The sequence below is a fragment of the Schistocerca gregaria genome, chromosome X (assembly GCF_023897955.1).
Source record: "Schistocerca gregaria isolate iqSchGreg1 chromosome X, iqSchGreg1.2, whole genome shotgun sequence".
NCBI lineage: Eukaryota > Metazoa > Arthropoda > Insecta > Orthoptera > Acrididae > Schistocerca > Schistocerca gregaria.
Genome location: NC_064931.1, coordinates 373,604,990 through 373,625,853, shown reverse-complemented (window position 1 = coordinate 373,625,853; position 20,864 = coordinate 373,604,990). Strand labels below are relative to the sequence as shown.

The window sequence follows — 20,864 nt, the reverse complement described above, 5'->3', positions numbered from 1 at the left end:
AAACTGTGTGCCGGACCGAGACTCGAACTCGAGACCTTTGCCTTTCACGGGCAAGTGCTCTACCAACTGTGCTACCCAAGCACAACTCACGCTCCATCCTCACAGCTCCGTCCTCACAGCTTTACTTCTGCCAGTATCTCATCTCCTACCTAGTCTCCTGCACTAGTAGTTTGTTTACGTAACACTCTACTGTGATTAAGTTAATTAACAGATACTGAAGTTGAGTAAGTACTGAGTTCTTGTTGCAGGCAGGAATAATTAACTTTTTATGTTATATCATACATCTGAAGTACAAAACTGTGGGCCAAATTTTTGCGGCTCGCAAATAATGAAACTTATTGTAGCTTAAAGTGTGTTCAGTGAATTAATTACACTTTTAAGTATGTAATCTGTGCTGCAATATGTGATAAATGTGTATGTTGACAGAGGATAGTCATCATCACACAAAGCATGAATCTTGTGGTTACATGTGTCAGGCAGGTACCTTTTTAGGTTAAAATCAGGATTCAGGCATCCTGTTTTGAAAGAAGTCAGAACAAAAGAAGAGCTCTGAAAAATGCTTAATAATGCACATAATAGTAAAGTTCGCCCATTTCATCAAAATGTTAGAGGGCTGAGAAATAAGATAGAAGAGCTTCTTGTCTGTTTGGAAAATTGAGAGAGCTCTGACAAGATAGATATCCTGTGCCTATGTGAGCACCACATAATAACAGGATTAGATAAGTTACATAGAAAAGATTACAACTAGCAGCTTACTCAGGCAGAATTAATATGGGAAAATGAAGATTTATTACATAAATTAAGACAGAACACAAGTTCAAAAACTTTAATCAGCACGCAGATGTATGTACTTGGGAATTAATATTGAAAAATAGTTAACTTTTAATTTTAGCTGTATATTATTCCCCAACAATGAGATTTTGAACTGTTTATAAGGAATTTGGTTTCCTCACCAGGCTACCTGTAAGACACCAACAAGCGGTTAATAGTCTGTGGTGGCTTTAATGTAGATTTTCTAAGTATTTTGATGGAAAAAATTATCTGGAAACTTTATTTTGATCTCAGTAATTAACTTTCCAACAAGGATGGATAAAAACAGTAGGGCATTAACTAATAATGTTTTCTTGGGTGAAGCTCAAAGCAAAACAATACCTATTTACCCAGTAACAACTGCTCTTTATGATCACTATGCACAGTTACTTAGGATAAATAACTTAGTGCCTTACAGTATGGATATTCCTTAGTGAAAATCAGTTTGAATAATTTGACACCAGGACAAATGTTTTTCAAATTAATTTACAAGAGATGACTTGGGATGAAATTTATAGTGAAATGAATGCAAACACTTTAAATTTAATCTATTGCATGAGAAATTCATATCATTATTTGAAAACAACTTTCTGCATAAACTAATAGAAAAGAAATTAAACAGTCATGTAAATAACTGGGGATCATTAGAGGGATTAAAGTAACTTGTGAAAGGGAAAGGGAAATGTATCTAGTGGCAAGTACAAGCAGAGACCCTGCAGTAGTTGCACACTACAAAAAATTACTTGGAATTACTAAGAAAGGTTATCAGAAGGTCAAGTAACATGCACATTATGCCAGTAATCATCAATTTCAACAACAGATTTAAGGCTATAGTGAATGTAGTGAAATGAGGGATGGGACAACTTGCCACAGGACAAGATAACATCACTATTGAACTGAATGGAAGGGCTATAAATGGTAAGTCACAAATAGCAAATATCTTTAATAATTATTTCTTAAATACAGAGAAAGTAGAGGACCAAACAGGTCAAAGAAAAAATCACAGCAGTATGTTAAAAAAGCAACTGTCATTAAATTCAATCATATGAATATATGAAATTAGGAAAATTACATATTCTCTCAAAACTAAAAGCTAACTGGTTTTGATTGTGTTTCCAATAGCGTACTGAAGCTTCGTTCTCATACAGTAAGCCCACTCTGATCTGAAATATGTAATGCATCACCAACCCAAGAAATTTTTCCAGAGTTACTGAAATATTCCATTGTGAGGTGTAGGAGAGATGTCAATAACTACGGACCCGTTTCACTGCTGACATCATTTTCCAAATTTTCTGAGAAGACTATGTATATCATCGCCATATTAGAGTTTCGATTTCAAAAGAGCTCTACTGGGAATACCATTTACATGTTCACTCACCTAATTTTACAGTTATTAAATAGTAAAATAGTGCCAGTTGTTATTTTCTATGACCTTTCCAAAGCACTTGCTGTGTGAATCGAAATATTCCCATAGAGAAATTTAAGTTTTATGAGCTTGATGGTATAGCCAAACAATAGAAAATATCACATCCAACCAAAAGAATGCAGAAAACTGTATCTAGTAATACAACCAATGTAGTCTGTGGACATTATTCTGACTGGGGATAGATGACATACGTGGTTCACCAAAGGCTCAATCTTAGATCCACTATTGTCCCTCATCTATGTAAACAAACTTCCACCTACCATACAACGAGCAAAATTAGTTCTCTTTGAAGATGACACTAGTACTGCAATCCATCAAAGCATACATACAGAAATAGAAGAAATGGCAAATAATGTTCTAAAAATATCATTGACTGGTTTTCTGCAAATGGTCTCACTCTCAATTTTATAAAGACACAACATACTCAGTTCTGCACATCTAGGGGTGCTAAACCAATGATAAGTATAACACATGATGAGAAAATAATACATAAGATAGAAACTTCAAACTGGAATGGCAGTGCAAATCCTGACAAATCGGTACACTGACATATTTTGCAAATTTTCATTCAGTAATGTCACATGCACTACTGTTTTGGAGTATCTCATCTTTAGGAAAGGAAGTCTTCACAGGTCATAAGTGTGCTGCAAGAATAATGTGTGATGCTCACCCATGAGCATCTTGTAAACATCTGTTTAAGGGATTGGGCATCCTGACAATAGTGTACATAACAGCAACACCAGAAGGAAAACTGACATTGATTATTCCACATTAAGGTTGTCTTCAGAAAGAAAAAAAAAGAGTGCACACTGCTGCAACTAAAATTTTTGATCACTTAGCCAGTGATATAAAATGAAACTACTAGCAAAACCTCTAAGAGATTACAACCAACCATGACTGCTTGTGTATGTTACATCTGCAATATCTGTCTATTTACCGCATCAGTGATTCATACACCCACTTAGGATTGTTGCCACTAGACGAGTTACATGGTTACCACATGCTATGTCTAGTTCTTCACCTCACTGTACATGCACCTCAGTATCTCACATCAGAGATCAGGTATTTCATGACAACCACAACATAAGACCTGCGCCATATTTATCCAATTATAAGATGAAGTTTCTTCCTAAATTTGTCATTCAAAACATACAGGATCATCTTATATTTGGAGAGGAAACTATTTATGATGATGCTAAGATTGTTATGTTATTTGATGGAGTATCAAGGAGTCGTCTTACAGTCACGTGCAGATATATTTTGAAGAATTCAGAAGGGCAAGCGAGACTCACATTCGAGAAAACTCAAGTTTTCCTGATACACTGGAGCACTCTATACAGCACCAACATTGCTTGAATGATGTGTGACATTTGACTTGCACAGCACTGGTGCAATGAATACACGAGAAATTACCAATTGGTCTGTTTAAAATTTGACAGTTTTGTGAAACACACTGTCAGAAACAGCACTAAATTGTATCATCTTAAAAATCTTGTTGTATTTGAACAGCTCTGCAATGAAACTGCTCACCCATGTATGGATACTGTTTACAAACATTAATGCTGCTTTGTAAGTGAAAGTAACATTCAAAAGCGGAAGTGATGTTCTTAAAAAAAATGTTAGTTGATTCTGAACCCAGATCAATATTTTATTTGATTATGAGAAATTCAGTCACTGTTCACGTATTACAACACTGGGTACAAGCATTACCAGATTTTAGTCAGCTTTAGAACATGATAGTGACATTCCGATGAAACAAAAAGGAAAATTAATCCAGAATGAAGTCGTTAATAAACAAAATAAATCATATTAAACTGACTGTAACTGTTATTGCAAAAATAAATTACAGCGGCAAGGTCCATTGCAGAGACAGTACCAAAAGACGTCGGCAGATCACAAGATGAGTAAAAGTTTGAGACTTGGACTGAATTGTGATCGTGATCTTTTATTTATGTATTAGTTCCTGTTGTTACATATGATTTGCACCCTATATAATATTGCTGTTTGTGTTTCACAATTGCTCAAGCACAGCACCATGGAAGGCTTGGATGGATAACAGTGGTGGTATCAGCTTGGCTGAGAACTAGATGAATATGGCGAGGGGGGTAGTAAGCAGGCACAAAATTATGTCATGTTGCCAACCAAAGGAATCTGCACCACATACTTTGGCTTTTTAGGAACATCTGCCATGTGTAAACTGCAGTTTCCCTGAAGTGACCATCCATACAACACCTATTGCAGTCAGACAAAGCATAGGTTGACAGAACTCTTCTGGGATGCATCCAAATATCTTTTTCATATTTCAGTTGACTCACCACCAGTTGATTTCCACCAATTAGGGTCACGTCAGGAATTGATCAAAGAATAGTGACTCCAAGACAATTATTGTGTGGCACAGTGTGTGTGTAACTAGCTGCATACATCTTTTTGTAATTTTTACAAAAGAGAATACAAGAAACTTCCCATTTGATTGCACAAATGCCTAAAAAGTGGAGCTATTATTTTCCACAATATTATTTTCTTTTGTTTCATTCTTTAATCTTACATCTTTATAAACAAAATCCAATGAAGATCCGTCTACATTTGAAAAACCTTGCACACGGCAATTAATGAGCTGGTATGCTAATTAACATTATACATCACATGGAAATTTGACACATCAAGCACTTACCCTTTCCTCTACATCCCCATTAAAACCATCTTTTTTCTCTTGCTTCATAGTACACTTTTCATGTCCAACGGAAATGCTGACAGAGACCTGAAACATAAAAATTATAAGTTGAATTTTATCAACAGCTGCTATCTTGAAAGCAAACCTACACTTCTGAGATCACTGACAAAGCTTGCACAATTACTCAAGTTGTATTGGAAATACACCTAATAAAATATAATTAACAGAAGAGTCACTTCAGAGGTCACAGAAGCTATCAGGACACAACTCAGAACAATTCTGAAATAGCTGCCTATGTGAACCAACATAGTAGCTGATGATGATGTCTGTCTCTGTAACTATTTAAGACTTCACTAGCATTTAAAAAGGGAATTTAAGTAGAAGGACATGTATAAATTAATATCAGTACCAGCATGACACTAAATGGAAGTAATAAAATAAATTTATGTCTAATATTCTCTAGATTATATATATTTAACTGATTGTACTGTACTGTGTCTTTTAATTAGGTATTGATATTTAGATTATCTTAGTGTGATTCTGATAATGGTGTTTATTTTGTAAGTAGAATAGAAGTATGGTACTTCAGTGATAATAACTGTCAATTTACAATGCAAACAATTATTTCGAATGTACACTGACTCATGCTGCTACTTAACAACATTTTATACATTTCACGAACAATCTGATAATTTTGCAAAAATTTTAACATTTAAATCAGGATTGGTTGAGATATGACTTAGTTTTGATGAAGATGCTTTGGGACATTTTTATTTTTATTTTGATTTTGCATTGAGAAGTATAATTTTGTGTATTATAATAGTTTTGTTTGATTGAAAGTTGAGGAAATGATCTTTTGTACTCATTGTCGTGCTTCATGGTTTCATCAGATTCAGTATAATTCACTGACAAAAAAAGAAAAGGTGGGAGTGGAGCAGGGTGATGAAAATTCTCCCAATCCCCACTCCCTCTCACGCACACATACGCATGCACACACAAATGAATATGAATTTATTTGTAATTTTCATACTGCATAACTGTTTAGTTAAGAATTATTACCATATTGGCTGTTATCTGGTGAAACTAATTTTACATATATGGTATATAATTACCAAATGAAATTCCTCTGCAAAGAAATGTGATACTGGAAACACGAACCAAGTTGACATTCAACCTATTTTATTTCATGATGCTGATGTGATTTTATTTTAAAAGAGTTGCTGATATATTTTACTGTACTATGTATGCACGTATTGTGACAAAATCCAGATACACAAGTTGGACTTTTATCCATTCTACAGAGAGAACTTTGCATCTGTAATTGTTATGCCCATACCTACTATGGTGGTGTTGCATTCTTATTAGGAGCAGAACTACATGCCATCCTTTTGACACTTCTATGTGTATCATAACACGCCTTAAGCATACAATGTAATTTTTTGTGATGGCTTTTAATAATGCCAAAATGGACAAAATTACAGTATAATCCACCCCTCCCCCCCTTCACATCCCCAGAATGAATATTTTTAGATTGTTAAGATATTTCTTATCATTTCCTTCCCATTTTCTGCTTACAGTGTTAATTTGCAACTGCTTTTGTGTTATCTTAATTACTCACCATTCATATCTGATGATACAATGATAATGAGGGAGGGGGGGGGGGGGGGGGGGGACAATGAAGTATTTGAAACTTCCTGGCACATTAAAACTGTGTGCTAGACTGAGACTCGAACAAAGAACCTTTGCCTTTTGTAGGCAAATGATCTACTGACTACTACCCAAGCATGACCCACATCCCGTTCTCACAGCTTTACTTCTGGCAGTACCTAATCTCCTACCACCTCACTGTTGGAAGTAAAGCTGTGAGGATAGGTCATGACTCATGCTTGGGTAGCTCAGTCAGTAGAGCTCTTGCCTGCGGAAGGCAGAGGTCCCGAGTTCAAGTCTCAGTCTGGCAAACAGTTTTAATCTGCCAGGAAGTTTCATATTGGCGCACACAACACTGCAGAGTGAAAATTTAATTCTTGAAACATCCTCCAGCCATGCCTCCGCAATATCCTTTCTTCCAGGAGTGATGGTCCTGTAAAATTTCACAGAAGAGATTCTGTTTAAGTTTGGAAGGGAGGAGATGAGGTACTGTCCGAAGTAAAGCTGCAAGGGCAGGTCATGAATTGTGATTGGGTAGCTCAGTCAGTGGAGCACTCACTAGCAAAAGGCAAAAGCGCCCGAGTTCGAGTCTCAGTCTGCCATGCATTCTTAACTTGCCAGGAAGTTTCATATCAGCACACACACCACTGCAGAGTGAAAATTTCATTCTAGAATGATGTACTTGTAACTGTCATAAAATGATGGTAGCAAGGCACGGGCTTCCAAGTAGTGTTTACAAGAATTACACAGTTTACTTTCTTGAGCTCTGGACTCAGTAGTTCTGAAGCAGCAGAGGCCATTAAAAGTCAGAACAATTCATGCCACTACTGCTTTGTCTCCTAATACTGCTAACCTAACAATAGCTATATTGTGTGTAGTGTTCTTCATAGTTACATCATTGAATGAATTTGGACTGAACATCAGCGTTAGTTCAAATGAATGCAAACTGGCAGAGATTACAAACTGTCACAGATGTGGTATCTATTATGAAAAATGTATGCACTATATGGGAATTGCTGGTATAATGTTTTGGAGAAAAATCCAATAACTTTGATTTGTAGTTGCAGGGAGACATTATCAGGTGGTGTATGGTGTATTTTTCTTTTCCAGAAAATGTAGTGATTTCTGAGATTGTGATTAGGTTGGAACCTAACAGCACAACTTAAATAGGTGAGACAAACACACAGCACAAATATTTAAATATCATCATAACTGTCATACACTTTTGGCATTTCTATCAGAATATGACCTGATTTACATGCGCTGGCTGTGTTGGGACCTGATAGCACAGCTAAAATTTAACTGCACATTCCATTCTGTATTATGGCCTATAGACATACACATGAGCTTCAAAAAGTAATTACACATTTCGTCCCACATTAAGGCCTTTATGCAAAGAGAGTGGCACATTGTCAGAAGATAGTACACTTTTTGGTTACCTGCAGTCACAACTCTTACAACTCTTCCATGGTACGGATAAAAGGTGCAGCACAGTGTATGAGTGACATGATGTGGAAACTGGAAAAGTACTCCAGGGCTGAAGTACATAGGACAGTGTATTTCATGTGTGGGGAGGGGGGGTGTGGGGGGGGAGGGGGTGGAATCGTAATTCACAATGAAATTCTGGCACTATGCGGATAAAATACTATGTCATGTCCAATCATAGTGAAATGGCACCAACAATTTGACTGAGGCCATACAGACGTGGCTGATGCCAATCCACCATAGAGTCCACATCTTGCAACATTTGTTTTCCGTCTTTCTGACAAGCTGAAAGAACAGTTGGGGAAAGAGATTTTTCAATGAGAAGGATATTCACACATTAGTTCTTGAATGGTTTCATGACTACGGAGCAGATTTCTATCATTAAAGTACTGAACTCCCGATAGAAAGTTTCGTCTGTTGTTCACAGAGACTTGGTGACTATGTCGAAAAACAGAGTTGTGTATCTGTGTCGCTTTGAAGTGCTGAAGTTACTTGGGCTGGTGTGCTAATTTTTCATTTACTTTGGAGTCCCTTCATATATTTCATTACTCCACCACATATCAACAAATGTTGTGATGACATTAACGGAATGCAATAGGTCTGCCAGCTTGTGTAATCACTAAATATCACCTGTTGACACCTGCTATAATGTACCTGGCATACTTTCTTTAGAAAATCATTTTTGGTGTTTGATGTAGCAAGTTTTATGTTTTTAAGTTAATTATATTTGTCTACTTGTCTACAGTTTGGTGTCATCTGTATAATATCCAGAATGAGATTTTCACTCTGCAGTGGAGTGTGCGCTGATATGAAACTTCCTGGCAGATTAAAACAGTGTGCCCGACCGAGACTCGAACTCGGGACCTTTGCCTTTCGCGGGCGAGTGCTCTACCATCTGAGCTACCGAAGCACGACTCACGCCCGGTACTCACAGCTTTACTTCTGCCAGTATCCGTCTCCGCTGCAGAGTGAAAATCTCATTCTGGAAACACCCCCCAGGCTGTGGCTAAGCCATGTCTCCGCAATATCCTTTCTTTCAGGAGTGCTAGTTCTGCAAGGTTCGCAGGAGAGCTTCTGTAAAGTTTGGAAGGTAGGAGACGGATACTGGCAGAAGTAAAGCTGTGAGTACCGGGCGTGAGTCGTGCTTCGGTAGCTCAGATGGTAGAGCACTTGCCCACGAAAGGCAAAGGTCCTGAGTTCGAGTCTCGATTGGGCACACAGTTTTAATCTGCCAGGAAGTTTCATCTGTATAATATATTTTTATGAACAAGTAAACCAGACAGAAAAAAATCCTTTTAAGCAATTGATACAAACTATAATTCTAAATTTTTCATAACTTAGTATGAACTATCGATGTGTTCACGCAATGTAAAACTTATCTAAGACCAAATGTTTCAAATTAACTTGGTATGAGTCAAGTTCGGGGTTGTTAACTGTGGAGTGCATGAGGCGAATGATGTCAGCAGCAAAGGTAGCCTCGTGTTCTATCTGGCAAAGTACACACTTGTCATTTTGCAGCGTATGGCTTGATGATGTTTAGTGTGCAATTGTCACAGAGGTTTCTGACATTTTTGACATGTTCATTATTGTATGATCTGCAAGTAAATGTGATTATCATGTCTCTAGAAAGGTAATGCTTCACCCTGGCACCATAAAGTGATGTTTCTGTTAATTCTGCCCTCGCTTAACTGGAGTGAGTGGACTGTATTAGTTCACTCTAATGTACTGTAACTTATTGTTTGATGAACTGGCCATTAGTAATGAGGTTATGCCACAGTGAATGAAGTTTTCATTGTATGTGAATGGGTACAATCAAGCAGAATCAGTTATTGTTCAAACTGGCGTTCTTAATATGCTTTTGTGTCTTGTGTTTGAATAGAGGTTAATTTTAATGTTAATGATATATTTACATCATTTTGATGTAAACTATATATTTATATTATGATTTTTCAGCTAAAATTAAGTTGCAACCAGTCCGCATGACCAGTGGAACCTGGTGGATGTTTAACAGCAGCCAGATTTGAGCAATATCGTCTGTGATCCAAGCCGGGAATCATCATAGTTCTTCATCCAAACAAAAGCTACCTTTCTTAAATGTTGGAGTTTAAAAGATTGTGTTATGTAACGGTCAGCACCATAATTCATTGGTTGCTACCAGTAAGCTTGATTTTTAAGTTCTGTTTTTTAAAGTTTGTGAAACTACTTTTAAATTCCTAAGTGCTTTGTGAGCACTATTTTGGATTTGTCTCTCTTTACTAGACATTTTGTAACATCACTCAAGCTAAATTTCGAGAACAAAATGTGTTTTACAGATAAGCTCAAAAAAGCAATAGTCAAGTTGTAATAATCTGTTACACATTACAAAGGTGGTTTTTTAAATAAATGTAACAATCATTGCAATTTGTAACTCAATCAATCACTCCCAGCCTTCCATCCTACTTTCCAGTACCACCACACTACACACATAGAGATCAAAATGTGCAGTTTTATTGCTTGTGAGCATAAATTCCATTAAGTAAGTGTCACAACTTCGTATCACATCTAACATGACATGGATCAAGTACACATAAACAGATGTGTTTCAGTCTTCTTTATGTTTACAAGTTCAAGAATTAAAAAACAATTATTTTCTTCCAAATGATAATAAACTGTTTCTTGTTATTCACATTACCTACAACAATTCTGGCTTAAGGAGATAGGTAACAATAAGATCATTGTACGTTCTCTGAAAATCTTTAGAGATCCTGTTCTGGCACTCCTCAAACCCCAGATCAATCTTCTTTTGTTAAGAGATGCAGGCACGGAGGCAACGTGCACCTAAAGCAGCCTGAATGTGACTTGCACCTTTAACAGAAAAAATAAATGACCTTAACACTCCTGAATTTGGTAAAGCTGGTTTGAGGAACATTCCACAGATACAAATGTGATGAATTAATGAGAGCCATTTTGCCAGTTTTTGGAGTTGCCACACCTGTCCTGTTTTCTTCTTCTTCTTCTTCTTCTTCTCCTCCTCCTCCTGCTGCTGCTCCTACTATCATACTAATATGTCTCTCTTCGTCTCTTACTCCCATCAACACCTGTATATTTTATTCTTGTCATATCATATTCACCAACATTTTCTGTCAAATAACACAATAATGAAACATGCCGGATGGAATACGAACAATGGAATGAGTAAACACAAGCATTTACTGTAAGACTAAGGTATTGAGCAATGGACATGCACAGCGACCAGAAGTTTACAGTTGTAGCTTTACACATTTGAGACATGCAGTGTGTATGTCCATGTGCTCTGAAGGTGTCCATAGGCTGAAAATGCTACAACAATCAACTTTTTGTTGAAACGCCAATCCACTAGTCAGCACTTCAACAACATGGGGAACAATTCTCTTCACTCATTCCATTCTGACTTCTATAATCAGGTAAACTGAGTCAATCATGTGGCAGGCAAAGGAAGCACCACAAATGGAGTTTCCTCTTCCTTCACTAATAGTTAAACTGTTAGTTCATCATGTAACTGAGAGCCAGCCAATGCCTGCACAACCACAAAGATGACTAAAGATCATGACCACACCATTAGGCATCAAAACATTGTCATTTACATTGCAACATCATATGCAATAAATTGGAATCAGGACATTCGACAGCAGTTCTGTTAGTAATAAAAAGTAAAATGCGTTTGTTATAAATACATGCTGCCTATGCATAGAGTTTAGTAGTCTCACCCTCAATACCCCTTTTATAATTATTACTTGATATTTTGCTAGAAACACATCAAAAGTAATTATAAAAGGAAATGACTTAACATATTAATCTTCACTAAATTCAAAAATTGCTCAGACACATGAAAGTAGTTAGTGAGACAGGCTATTGCTTGTGTATTATACACTCCTGGAAATTGAAATAAGAACACCGTGAATTCATTGTCCCAGGAAGGGGAAACTTTATTGACACATTCCTGGGGTCAGATACATCACATGATCACACTGACAGAACCACAGGCACATAGACACAGGCAACAGAGCATGCACAATGTCGGCACTAGTACAGTGTATATCCACCTTTCGCAGCAATGCAGGCTGCTATTCTCCCATGGAGACGATCGTAGAGATGCTGGATGTAGTCTGTGGAACGGCTTGCCATGCCATTTCCACCTGGCGCCTCAGTTGGACCAGCGTTCGTGCTGGACGTGCAGACCGCGTGAGACGACGCTTCATCCAGTCCCAAACATGCTCAATGGGGGACAGATCCGGAGATCTTGCTGGCCAGGGTAGTTGACTTACACCTTCTAGAGCACGTTGGGTGGCACGGGATACATGCAGACGTGCATTGTCCTGTTGGAACAGCAAGTTCCCTTGCCGGTCTAGGAATGGTAGAACGATGGGTTCGATGACGGTTTGGATGTACCGTGCTCTATTCAGTGTCCCCTCGACGATCACCAGAGGTGTACAGCCAGTGTAGGAGATCGCTCCCCACACCATGATGCCGGGTGTTGGCCCTGTGTGCCTCGGTCGTATGCAGTCCTGATTGTGGCGCTCACCTGCACGACGCCAAACACGCATACGACCATCATTGGCACCAAGGCAGAAGCGACTCTCATCGCTGAAGACAACACGTCTCCATTCGTCCCTCCATTCACGCCTGTCGCGACACTACTGGAGGCGGGCTGCACGATGTTGGGGCGTGAGCGGAAGACGGCCTAACGGTGTGCGGGACCGTTGCCCAGCTTCCTGGAGACAGTTGCGAATGGTCCTCGCCGATACCCCAGGAGAAACAGTGTCCCTAATTTGCTGGGAAGTGGCGGTGCGGTCCCCTACGGCACTGCGTAGGATCCTACAGTCTTGGCGTGCATCCGTGCGTCACTGCGGTCCGGTCCCAGGTCGACGGGCACGTGCACCTTCCGCCGACCACTGGCGACAACATCGATTTACTGTGGAGACCTCACGCCCCACGTGTTGAGCAATTCGGCGGTACGTCCACCCGGCCTCCCGCATGCCCACTATACGCCCTCGCTCAAAGTCCGTCAACTGCACATACGGTTCACGTCCACGCTGTCACGGCATGCTACCAGTGTTAAAGACTGCGATGGAGCTCCGTATGCCACGGCAAACTGGCTGACACTGACGGCGGCGGTGCACAAATGCTGCGCAGCTAGCGCCATTCGACAGCCAACACCGCGGTTCCTGGTGTGTCCGCTGCGCCGTGCGTGTGATCATTGCTTGTACAGCCCTCTCGCAGTGTCCGGAGCAAGTATGGTGGGTCTGACACACCGGTGTCAATGTGTTCTTTTTTCCATTTCCAGGAGTGTAGTGGTATACACAATTTCCAGAGGGGCAGTATTTTTATTCAAGTCTCAGTAATACTCATAATGAAAATACCAATATTATGAAAGGTAAAAAAGGAGAAATCTTTCAGAAAGTTATTAATGCAAGTACCTTCAGCACCTTACTGACAAGCTTATCTAGACACATGGACCAGTGGATTCCCAATTCAAAGCTGCAGTTTCAGGGGCTTAATGATATAAAATATGAGAAACAAAGGCAGAAAAAGAGGAGGAGTAAAGTATGTGTAAATAAATAAATTAAAGCGAAGGGTTGTGTGATTGTACTTAGTGTGGGGTTATACAGAAGCTTACAGACCATTGCCATAATTATTAGGATATAAACTTACTTCATCTGCTGTGCCAAGTGTGTTTGGCCTTTATGACAACCACTATTTAATATGAAATCTAATATTTGTACATATATCTTTCCAAAATTCAATTGTTATTATGTGTCGGGACACTGTTTAATATTTAAATATGGCTAATATGAGTTTTATAATACAACAATGAATAGCCTAAATGTTAGCAATGTAATTTTGGTTTTATAACAGTTGTTAATCACAATGGGAAATTGATAATTATTGTTTTATGTTATGCCCTAGAAAACAGTAAACATAAAAATAACAATATTTCTGGAAATTACAGACTATTATTTCTTTTTCAGTCTTTGGTAAAGGAGGAAATATTAAGGTATAATGTGTGGAGCTGTAACGTTTTCAGGGCAAAACTTTGGGTGTTCAAAGGGAGATTAATGTCATTTCTTTTAAAATTATAGATATATTTCATTTAAGACTTTAGTGTATACTGACAAAACTTCCACTTGTTATGCTGCACAGATTGCTTTAAAGAATATCATTAGACTGACAAAACAGATATCTCTTAACAAACAATGTCCTCACACACTGTAACAATGGGAATGCATCTTTCACTCAGCTGTTTCCTTTTTCACAACTTTCCACAGAAATAGAATGTATTTCCCTTGTTGGTCAATTAAATACACATATCACTCACAAAAAGATGTATACCAAGAAGTCTCCAAATTGAGGGTTTTGCTAGCTCATACTTGCTTCAGTGTGCCAAGCACACGAATGATGTGCCCAAGTTCAAATGCTCACAGCAAGCCTGCTGTGACCAAATGGGACACTGCGGGGTGGGATGAGGCAGCCTGGTCTGGTACCCTAGTTACTAAGTGCTTTAACTGTAGTAGCTCTATGTCTGTAGCCCAGTGTCTCTTCTGATATTCCTAGCACCTGGCAGAGCTATTACTCAGATCAATTTATTTATACCGTACATATACATCCCCACATGGTAGTGTCTAAAGGTGACATAATTGTGTTCTATAAGAGGAAACAAGGTGGTTGTGGACAACAGAATTTTGGAAGCAGTTACAAGTTTCACAGAAAAATGAAGCAACTATCAGCTTTTGGAATGATGGTTGAACTTGAGCTAAAACATCCCCTTCCTGCTGTTTACAATGTGCTTTGTTTTATTAATTCAAATTTACATGGTACATTCTGTCAGCACTGGTATTAATGTTACCACTTAAGAAATTAAAAATACATCACAAGAAAAGTATTTTGAAAACTCTTCAATTAAACATTGTTTCAGCAATGTGATTGCTAATAAACTTTCCATGTTTTTTTTTTTCTTCTTCGGTCTACATATCTGCCGTACACGAGAAGGAATTAACATTTATGGCCTCAGAACTACTGGACATCACATTTGGCCACATTTCAGTGTCGCGTGGCCCTATTGTAGGATGATGCAGAATGTTGGGGGCATCCAAACTGTACTGACACCTACAAACTGCTGACATCAAACATGATAGCCTACACCTGATACTAATGTAAGTGGGCATAGCTCTCTGGCACACACTGCTATACCATTTTTAGTGACAGCATCTTTCAGTGAAGTTGGTATTGCTTCAAAATTACACGATGGTGCGTTCTGTAGACATGTGCCTTCAGATGAGTCATAATGGAACTGAAAGAGATGACAGTACAACACCTGTGCTGCTACAGTGCACATAGCCAAGCTAACTTCCAGCCTGGGTAACAGGAAACACTGCTATGACCATCATATGTTGTACTCAAGGCATATTCTTTGGAATCTAGCTTCACTCTCACATATAAGCTCAAATTAATGCACCATGATCCTGCAGCAAGTGGCCGAGCAGCAATCAGATAGGTAGAATACTGAGTCCTTCAAGCATGGGCCACCTCAGTTGTTGCTTGTTCCCCCATGGGCTCTGCTGCTGATGCACCTCCTAGTGTATCCAACACAATGGATCCACCCTCGCAGCAAAGTGAGTGGTGGGTGGTAATGCATTCACATCACTTGAGGCACAGGACCAATGTGGGAACTGGCTATCTGGCCTCGTCCATTCACCCTGTGAGTGGACATGTGGCCGCTGCTTCAGCAGACTCTGAGCAGGCAAACAGGGGTAGGAGTTTACTAGTTGTCAGGAGCTCCAACATTAGGTGCATTATGGAACCCTTCAGACCAATGCATTCAGGGATGGACTGTCTGCCAGAGAGGCCCTTCATATAAGATGTGGAGGTGGCCCTGCAAGTTGTGGCTCATATCAGCACCAAAAACGTCTGTCACGTGGATTCTGATGCCATCCTCATTTCATTCAGGCAGCTGGTGAGATGGTGAAGACTGCTGGCATCACACATGGGGTGCAAGCAGATGTCACAATTTGCTGCACTGTTGTCAGAGTTGATTGGGGACCTATGGTTTGTTTAGAGTCAAGGGGGGGGGGGGTCTCAACCAAAGATTTGATCAACTATGTGATGGTCTCAGTTGCAGATTTTTAGGCCTGTGTTATTGGGTGGGGACTTGTGGGGATTCCTATGATAGGTCTGGGATTCATTGCACAATGGAAGCAGCTACCTGGATAGTAGAGCACTTGTGGAATGCACATGATGTTTTTAAGCCAGCCTCATGCTCCAAATAGGAAGTATAAAGTATCAGTGTCCTTATGGTTTGTTGAGAATAATTATTTTTGCATAAAGATGGCTGAGGTTATACGTGATGAACACTCGCCAGTCAATATGCAAGAGGGAAGTCAGACTGTATTCAAAGCAAAAACACTTTGACTGTCAAAATTTTAGCAGTAAACTGTTGAAGTATTTGTAACCAAGACCCCAAGTGTACTGCCCTCCAGGAAAGTTCTTGCGCTCAATTTATTCTTGGGAGCAAGAGCTAGCTGAAACCCAAAATGGAATGCCCTGAGATGTTTAACAAGTCATGAAATGTACATCATAAAGACAGATTAAACACCTTAGGGGAGGAGTGTTTGTTGGATCTGATAAAGCTATTTTCTCTATTGAGGTTAAATTTGAATGTGACTGTGGAGTTATTTGGTTATGTATACTAAATGTAGATGAAATCAAGTTAATTACTGGGTGTTTTTACTGGCCACTCAATTCTTACCCAGAGCATGCAATGCTATCTGACAGACTGTTGTGCAAAGTACTTTTGAACACATCTTCTGAAAACTGTCTTGAGCAGCTAGTTCAGCAGCCCACACACAATGGAAATATCTTAGACCCTGTAGCTACAAATATGCCTGACCTTATTGACATCAGTGGGGAAATGGGGTTAGAGATCATAATTTCATTATAGCAACTATGGTTATGAAAGTTAATACATCAGTCAAGAAGGCTAGGAGAGTGTTTCTGCTAGAAAGGGTAGATAAGCAGCCTCACCATGCCATTTAGGCAGTGAATTGACATCAGTTAGTTCCAGTATGCTAGACGTAGAGGAATTATGGTCAAAGTTTAAGCACACTGTACATCATGGTCTGGAGAGTTGTGTGTCTATAGTAGGGTGCAGATAAGACAGCGGCTGAATGAAGTGTTCTGCACAGAGATAGATAGATAGATAGATAGATAGATAGATAGAGAGAGAGAGAGAGAGAGAGAGAGAGAGAGAGAGAGAGAGAGAGAGTGCTTGCAACATTGCCAGTTTACACTGGCAGCGCAGCACTGTCCGGCATTAGCTAAGTGGTATGCAGTCACATGTCTAGCAATGTTGTTATTCATAAGAATCTCACCATTCCAATGTATATGTTACGTACCTATACTTTAAGTTCACATTTCAGTCATAATGACAGTGGTGATGCTTCCTAAGTGAAGAAGCACTCTCTTCAACATGCAGCCGAGACCAATTAGAAATGTTTTACAAGGTATCTTCAAATGTTTCATTTATACTGCCATGAACATGCAGTTCCTGCACACATTAACGTATATAGCAAGCAACATCATAGCCATGTAAATGAACAGTATATGCTACTACTGATTTTGTAGAAAATGCAATTGTCAGCCACTATTTCAGAATGACCGCAGACAGCAAGAAAACAGGCAAGTACTGGAATTATTTTAACTGTGAGAGTGAAAATAGTGTGATCAAGTGAAATAAACAGCTATGAGAATGAATTTCAATAGCAGCTTGATGCTATATAAATTAAAAATTTTAGCAAAGTATACCTGGGCCAGCCAAGACAGGCAGTCCTGTAAGTACATATGTGGATGCAAGAAAATCCCCATTGATCAGTGTGTAATAAGGTTAAAATATTTCTGAGTGAAAATATAAACAATGTACTGTGTGTTAATCAACAGTGACATTAATGTAGCACATTTCGAAACAATGCAAACTGTTGATCATAAACTTGTGATTTATATATTCAGGTCAAGCCAATGAACTACTCATCTAACTAATCTTGTACTTTCACAGTTTGTCAAATTGTTTCAAGATAAAAAAAAAAGAAGACTGATTTTTTTGAAATGTCAGAAATTATTTTCAGGGACTTAGAATACCTACTAACAATCACTATTTCCCTCTACACATATAAAATATAAGACTGCATAATCATTGTTTCAAAGATGCATTCTCAGCTACTAATAACAGAGATCCAACAGCCACACAGAAAAGGTGGTGATGACTTAAGTACTTACCAACTATGAGCCAATTAATCAACACCACCTTCTTCGCAGTCAGATTGTGATGAATCTGACTCATGGAGGTTTATTATGAAAGGCTCAATAATGCAGACCCCACTGATTTCTTGTTGATAGTCCTCAGTCTATAATTTTTCTGCATGCCTTACACAGTCCAACCATGCAGAAATCATGATGATCTCAATTATTGCACATGTAAGACTCTCAATATCTGCAGTTTTAAAGGTATTGTTCTTTTCTGTGATGTAAGCTTTCAACTGCACCCACACCATCTCGATGGGATTGTAGTGGTAGTGGTACTCTAATTACTTGGTGCCCATATTGTTTAGCGATCTTGTCTATCTCATAGGTATGGTAAGCTTGCTTATTTGCATTGAAAAGCAGCATCAGTTCTGCTCTGGTTCATGATATGTCATGAGGGATGTTATTACTTGATAACCAAATGACAATATCTGACTTCATGGTATGGGTACTAGGGACTTTGTTGAATTGTGTTGAGTGGACACTGGCATTTTCCGTCACAATAACTGAATTTTGACAGAGATATGGCCATAATTGTTTTGTAAACCATTGTCTGAATACACTGTACACCATCTTGCTTACTTTCAGGAATAAATCATGCGTCCACTGACCCTGCATGTACACTAATAAGTCGACTACTCTTACCTATTTGAACTTTAAGACCATCAAACCCATTGCTCATTTTCCAGCACATTGATCTTGTGTGGTTTTGGTTCACATATATTTTATCTATATAGCAAATGTGAAATGTCCCACTGTCTCGAATCTCCTGCATTCTTCTTAAAAATACAGTCCTTGCAGCTACAATATCACTCTTCTCCATAGAGAGTTTTCTTCCATTGTTCATCTTATGATATTCAAAGCCTATTTCCTTTAATATCTGTGTCATTGTCCATCAACTGTCATTAAAATCCAATTTGTCTTTCATTCAGGCAACTAATTTGTCTGCAATCAGGTATTCGTCATTTGAATACATATCAAATATTGTCCAAAGTACAATATTACTAGAACAATTGTCCACATCACCTACTTCCCTGGCGATTTAAAAGATGCTGACTCATTGGCTTTGATAGATGCATTCATTTCACTGGAGATACAATGCACAGTTCACAGTCCCACACAGCATGCCTCAGCTGTTTTCACATGGCTGCCGGCAAGCTAGACTGACAACCCTGTGGTGATGAGTAGTCTGCTTTGGCTTTACTTACGAAGAAGTTGTACAATCAGAATACTATAGCTCTTACTTGCTTGTGTAGTGCTTGCCTGTTTCCTGAGCCATCAGCCATAATTAACACTTTGCAGACAAAATAATCATCCACACATGTACACTGGAGAAGAAATCACCACTACATATTTAAAGCACAAACAACAACGCATAAAACAAACTGAAGAGGGGGAATGACGCTACTGTTTGGGGTTGTCACATAGTACACTGACCCTTGCTACTACCCCATCCCCCCTTCACCTGCTGTCTTAGCTCCACACAGCTATAGTAGGTGGATTAAGGATGGAAAAGACCCACCATGGTTTAGTGACGAAATTTAGAAAATGCTGAGGAAGCAGAGGCTGTTGCACTCTCAGTTCAAAAGAGAATGCACAAATGCCAATGAGCAAAGGTTAGTAGATATTCGTGTGTCTGTGAAAAGATCCATGCACAAAGTATACAACAACTACCACCATCACATCTTAGCAGAAGATTTGGCAGACAACTGTTATGTAAAATCAGTAAGCAGTTCTAAGGTTTCCATCCAGTCCCTTGTTGGCTAGTCTGGTATGGCAGTTGAAGGTAATAACACAAAAGCCGAAGTTTTAAATTTCACGTTCAAAAAATTGTTCACACAGGAGAATCACATGAACATACCATCATTTGACTATCAAACAGACTCCCATATGGACAATGTAGTACTAAGCATGCCTGCCATAGAGAAGCAACTGAAAGATTTGAATGCAAATAGTCACCACATCCAGATGGAATACCAATTCAGTTTTACAAAGAGTGCTCTACAGCATTGGCCCCTTACCTAGCTTGCATTTACGGTAATTCTTTCATCCAGTGCAAAGTCCCAAGTGACTGAAAAAAGTGTAACACATGTATATAAGAAGGGTGAAAGAACAGACCCACAAAATTAGAGACCCACATCACCAACATTGGGTAGCTGTAGAATCCTTGAACACATTCTCAGTTTGACTATAATAAATTTTCTTGAGACCAAGAATCTAATATACACGAATCAGCATGCTATTAGAAAGCATCATTCATGCAAAACTCAACTTGCCCTTTTCTCACATGATTCTACTGCAAACTATGGATGAAGAGCAACAGGCAGATTCCATATTTCTAGATTTCCGACAATCATTTGACAAAGGTAAGAGCATATGGAATAGCATTAGAGACAAGGATATCATCAGGAAAAAGGATATCATCAGGAAAACCACAGGAAAATGTGATAGGACTGCTGTAGTTCTCTATGTACATAAACAATTTCGTGGATAAGGTGGGGGGGGGGGGGGCATTCT

The 20,864-nt window shown here is 38.9% G+C and overlaps 1 protein-coding gene across 19 annotated transcripts in view; it reads right to left on the bottom strand.

The window, feature by feature from the left end:
* Positions 1-20,864, bottom strand: part of LOC126299135 (uncharacterized) — a 450,753-nt gene that overhangs the window by 254,583 nt on the left and 175,306 nt on the right. For all 19 annotated transcript variants that reach the window (XM_049990880.1, XM_049990898.1, XM_049990882.1 and 16 more), the window contains exon 11: positions 4,908-4,994. In XM_049990880.1, the coding sequence (XP_049846837.1) occupies positions 4,908-4,994 (87 nt within the window). The remainder of the gene's footprint in view (positions 1-4,907; positions 4,995-20,864) is intronic.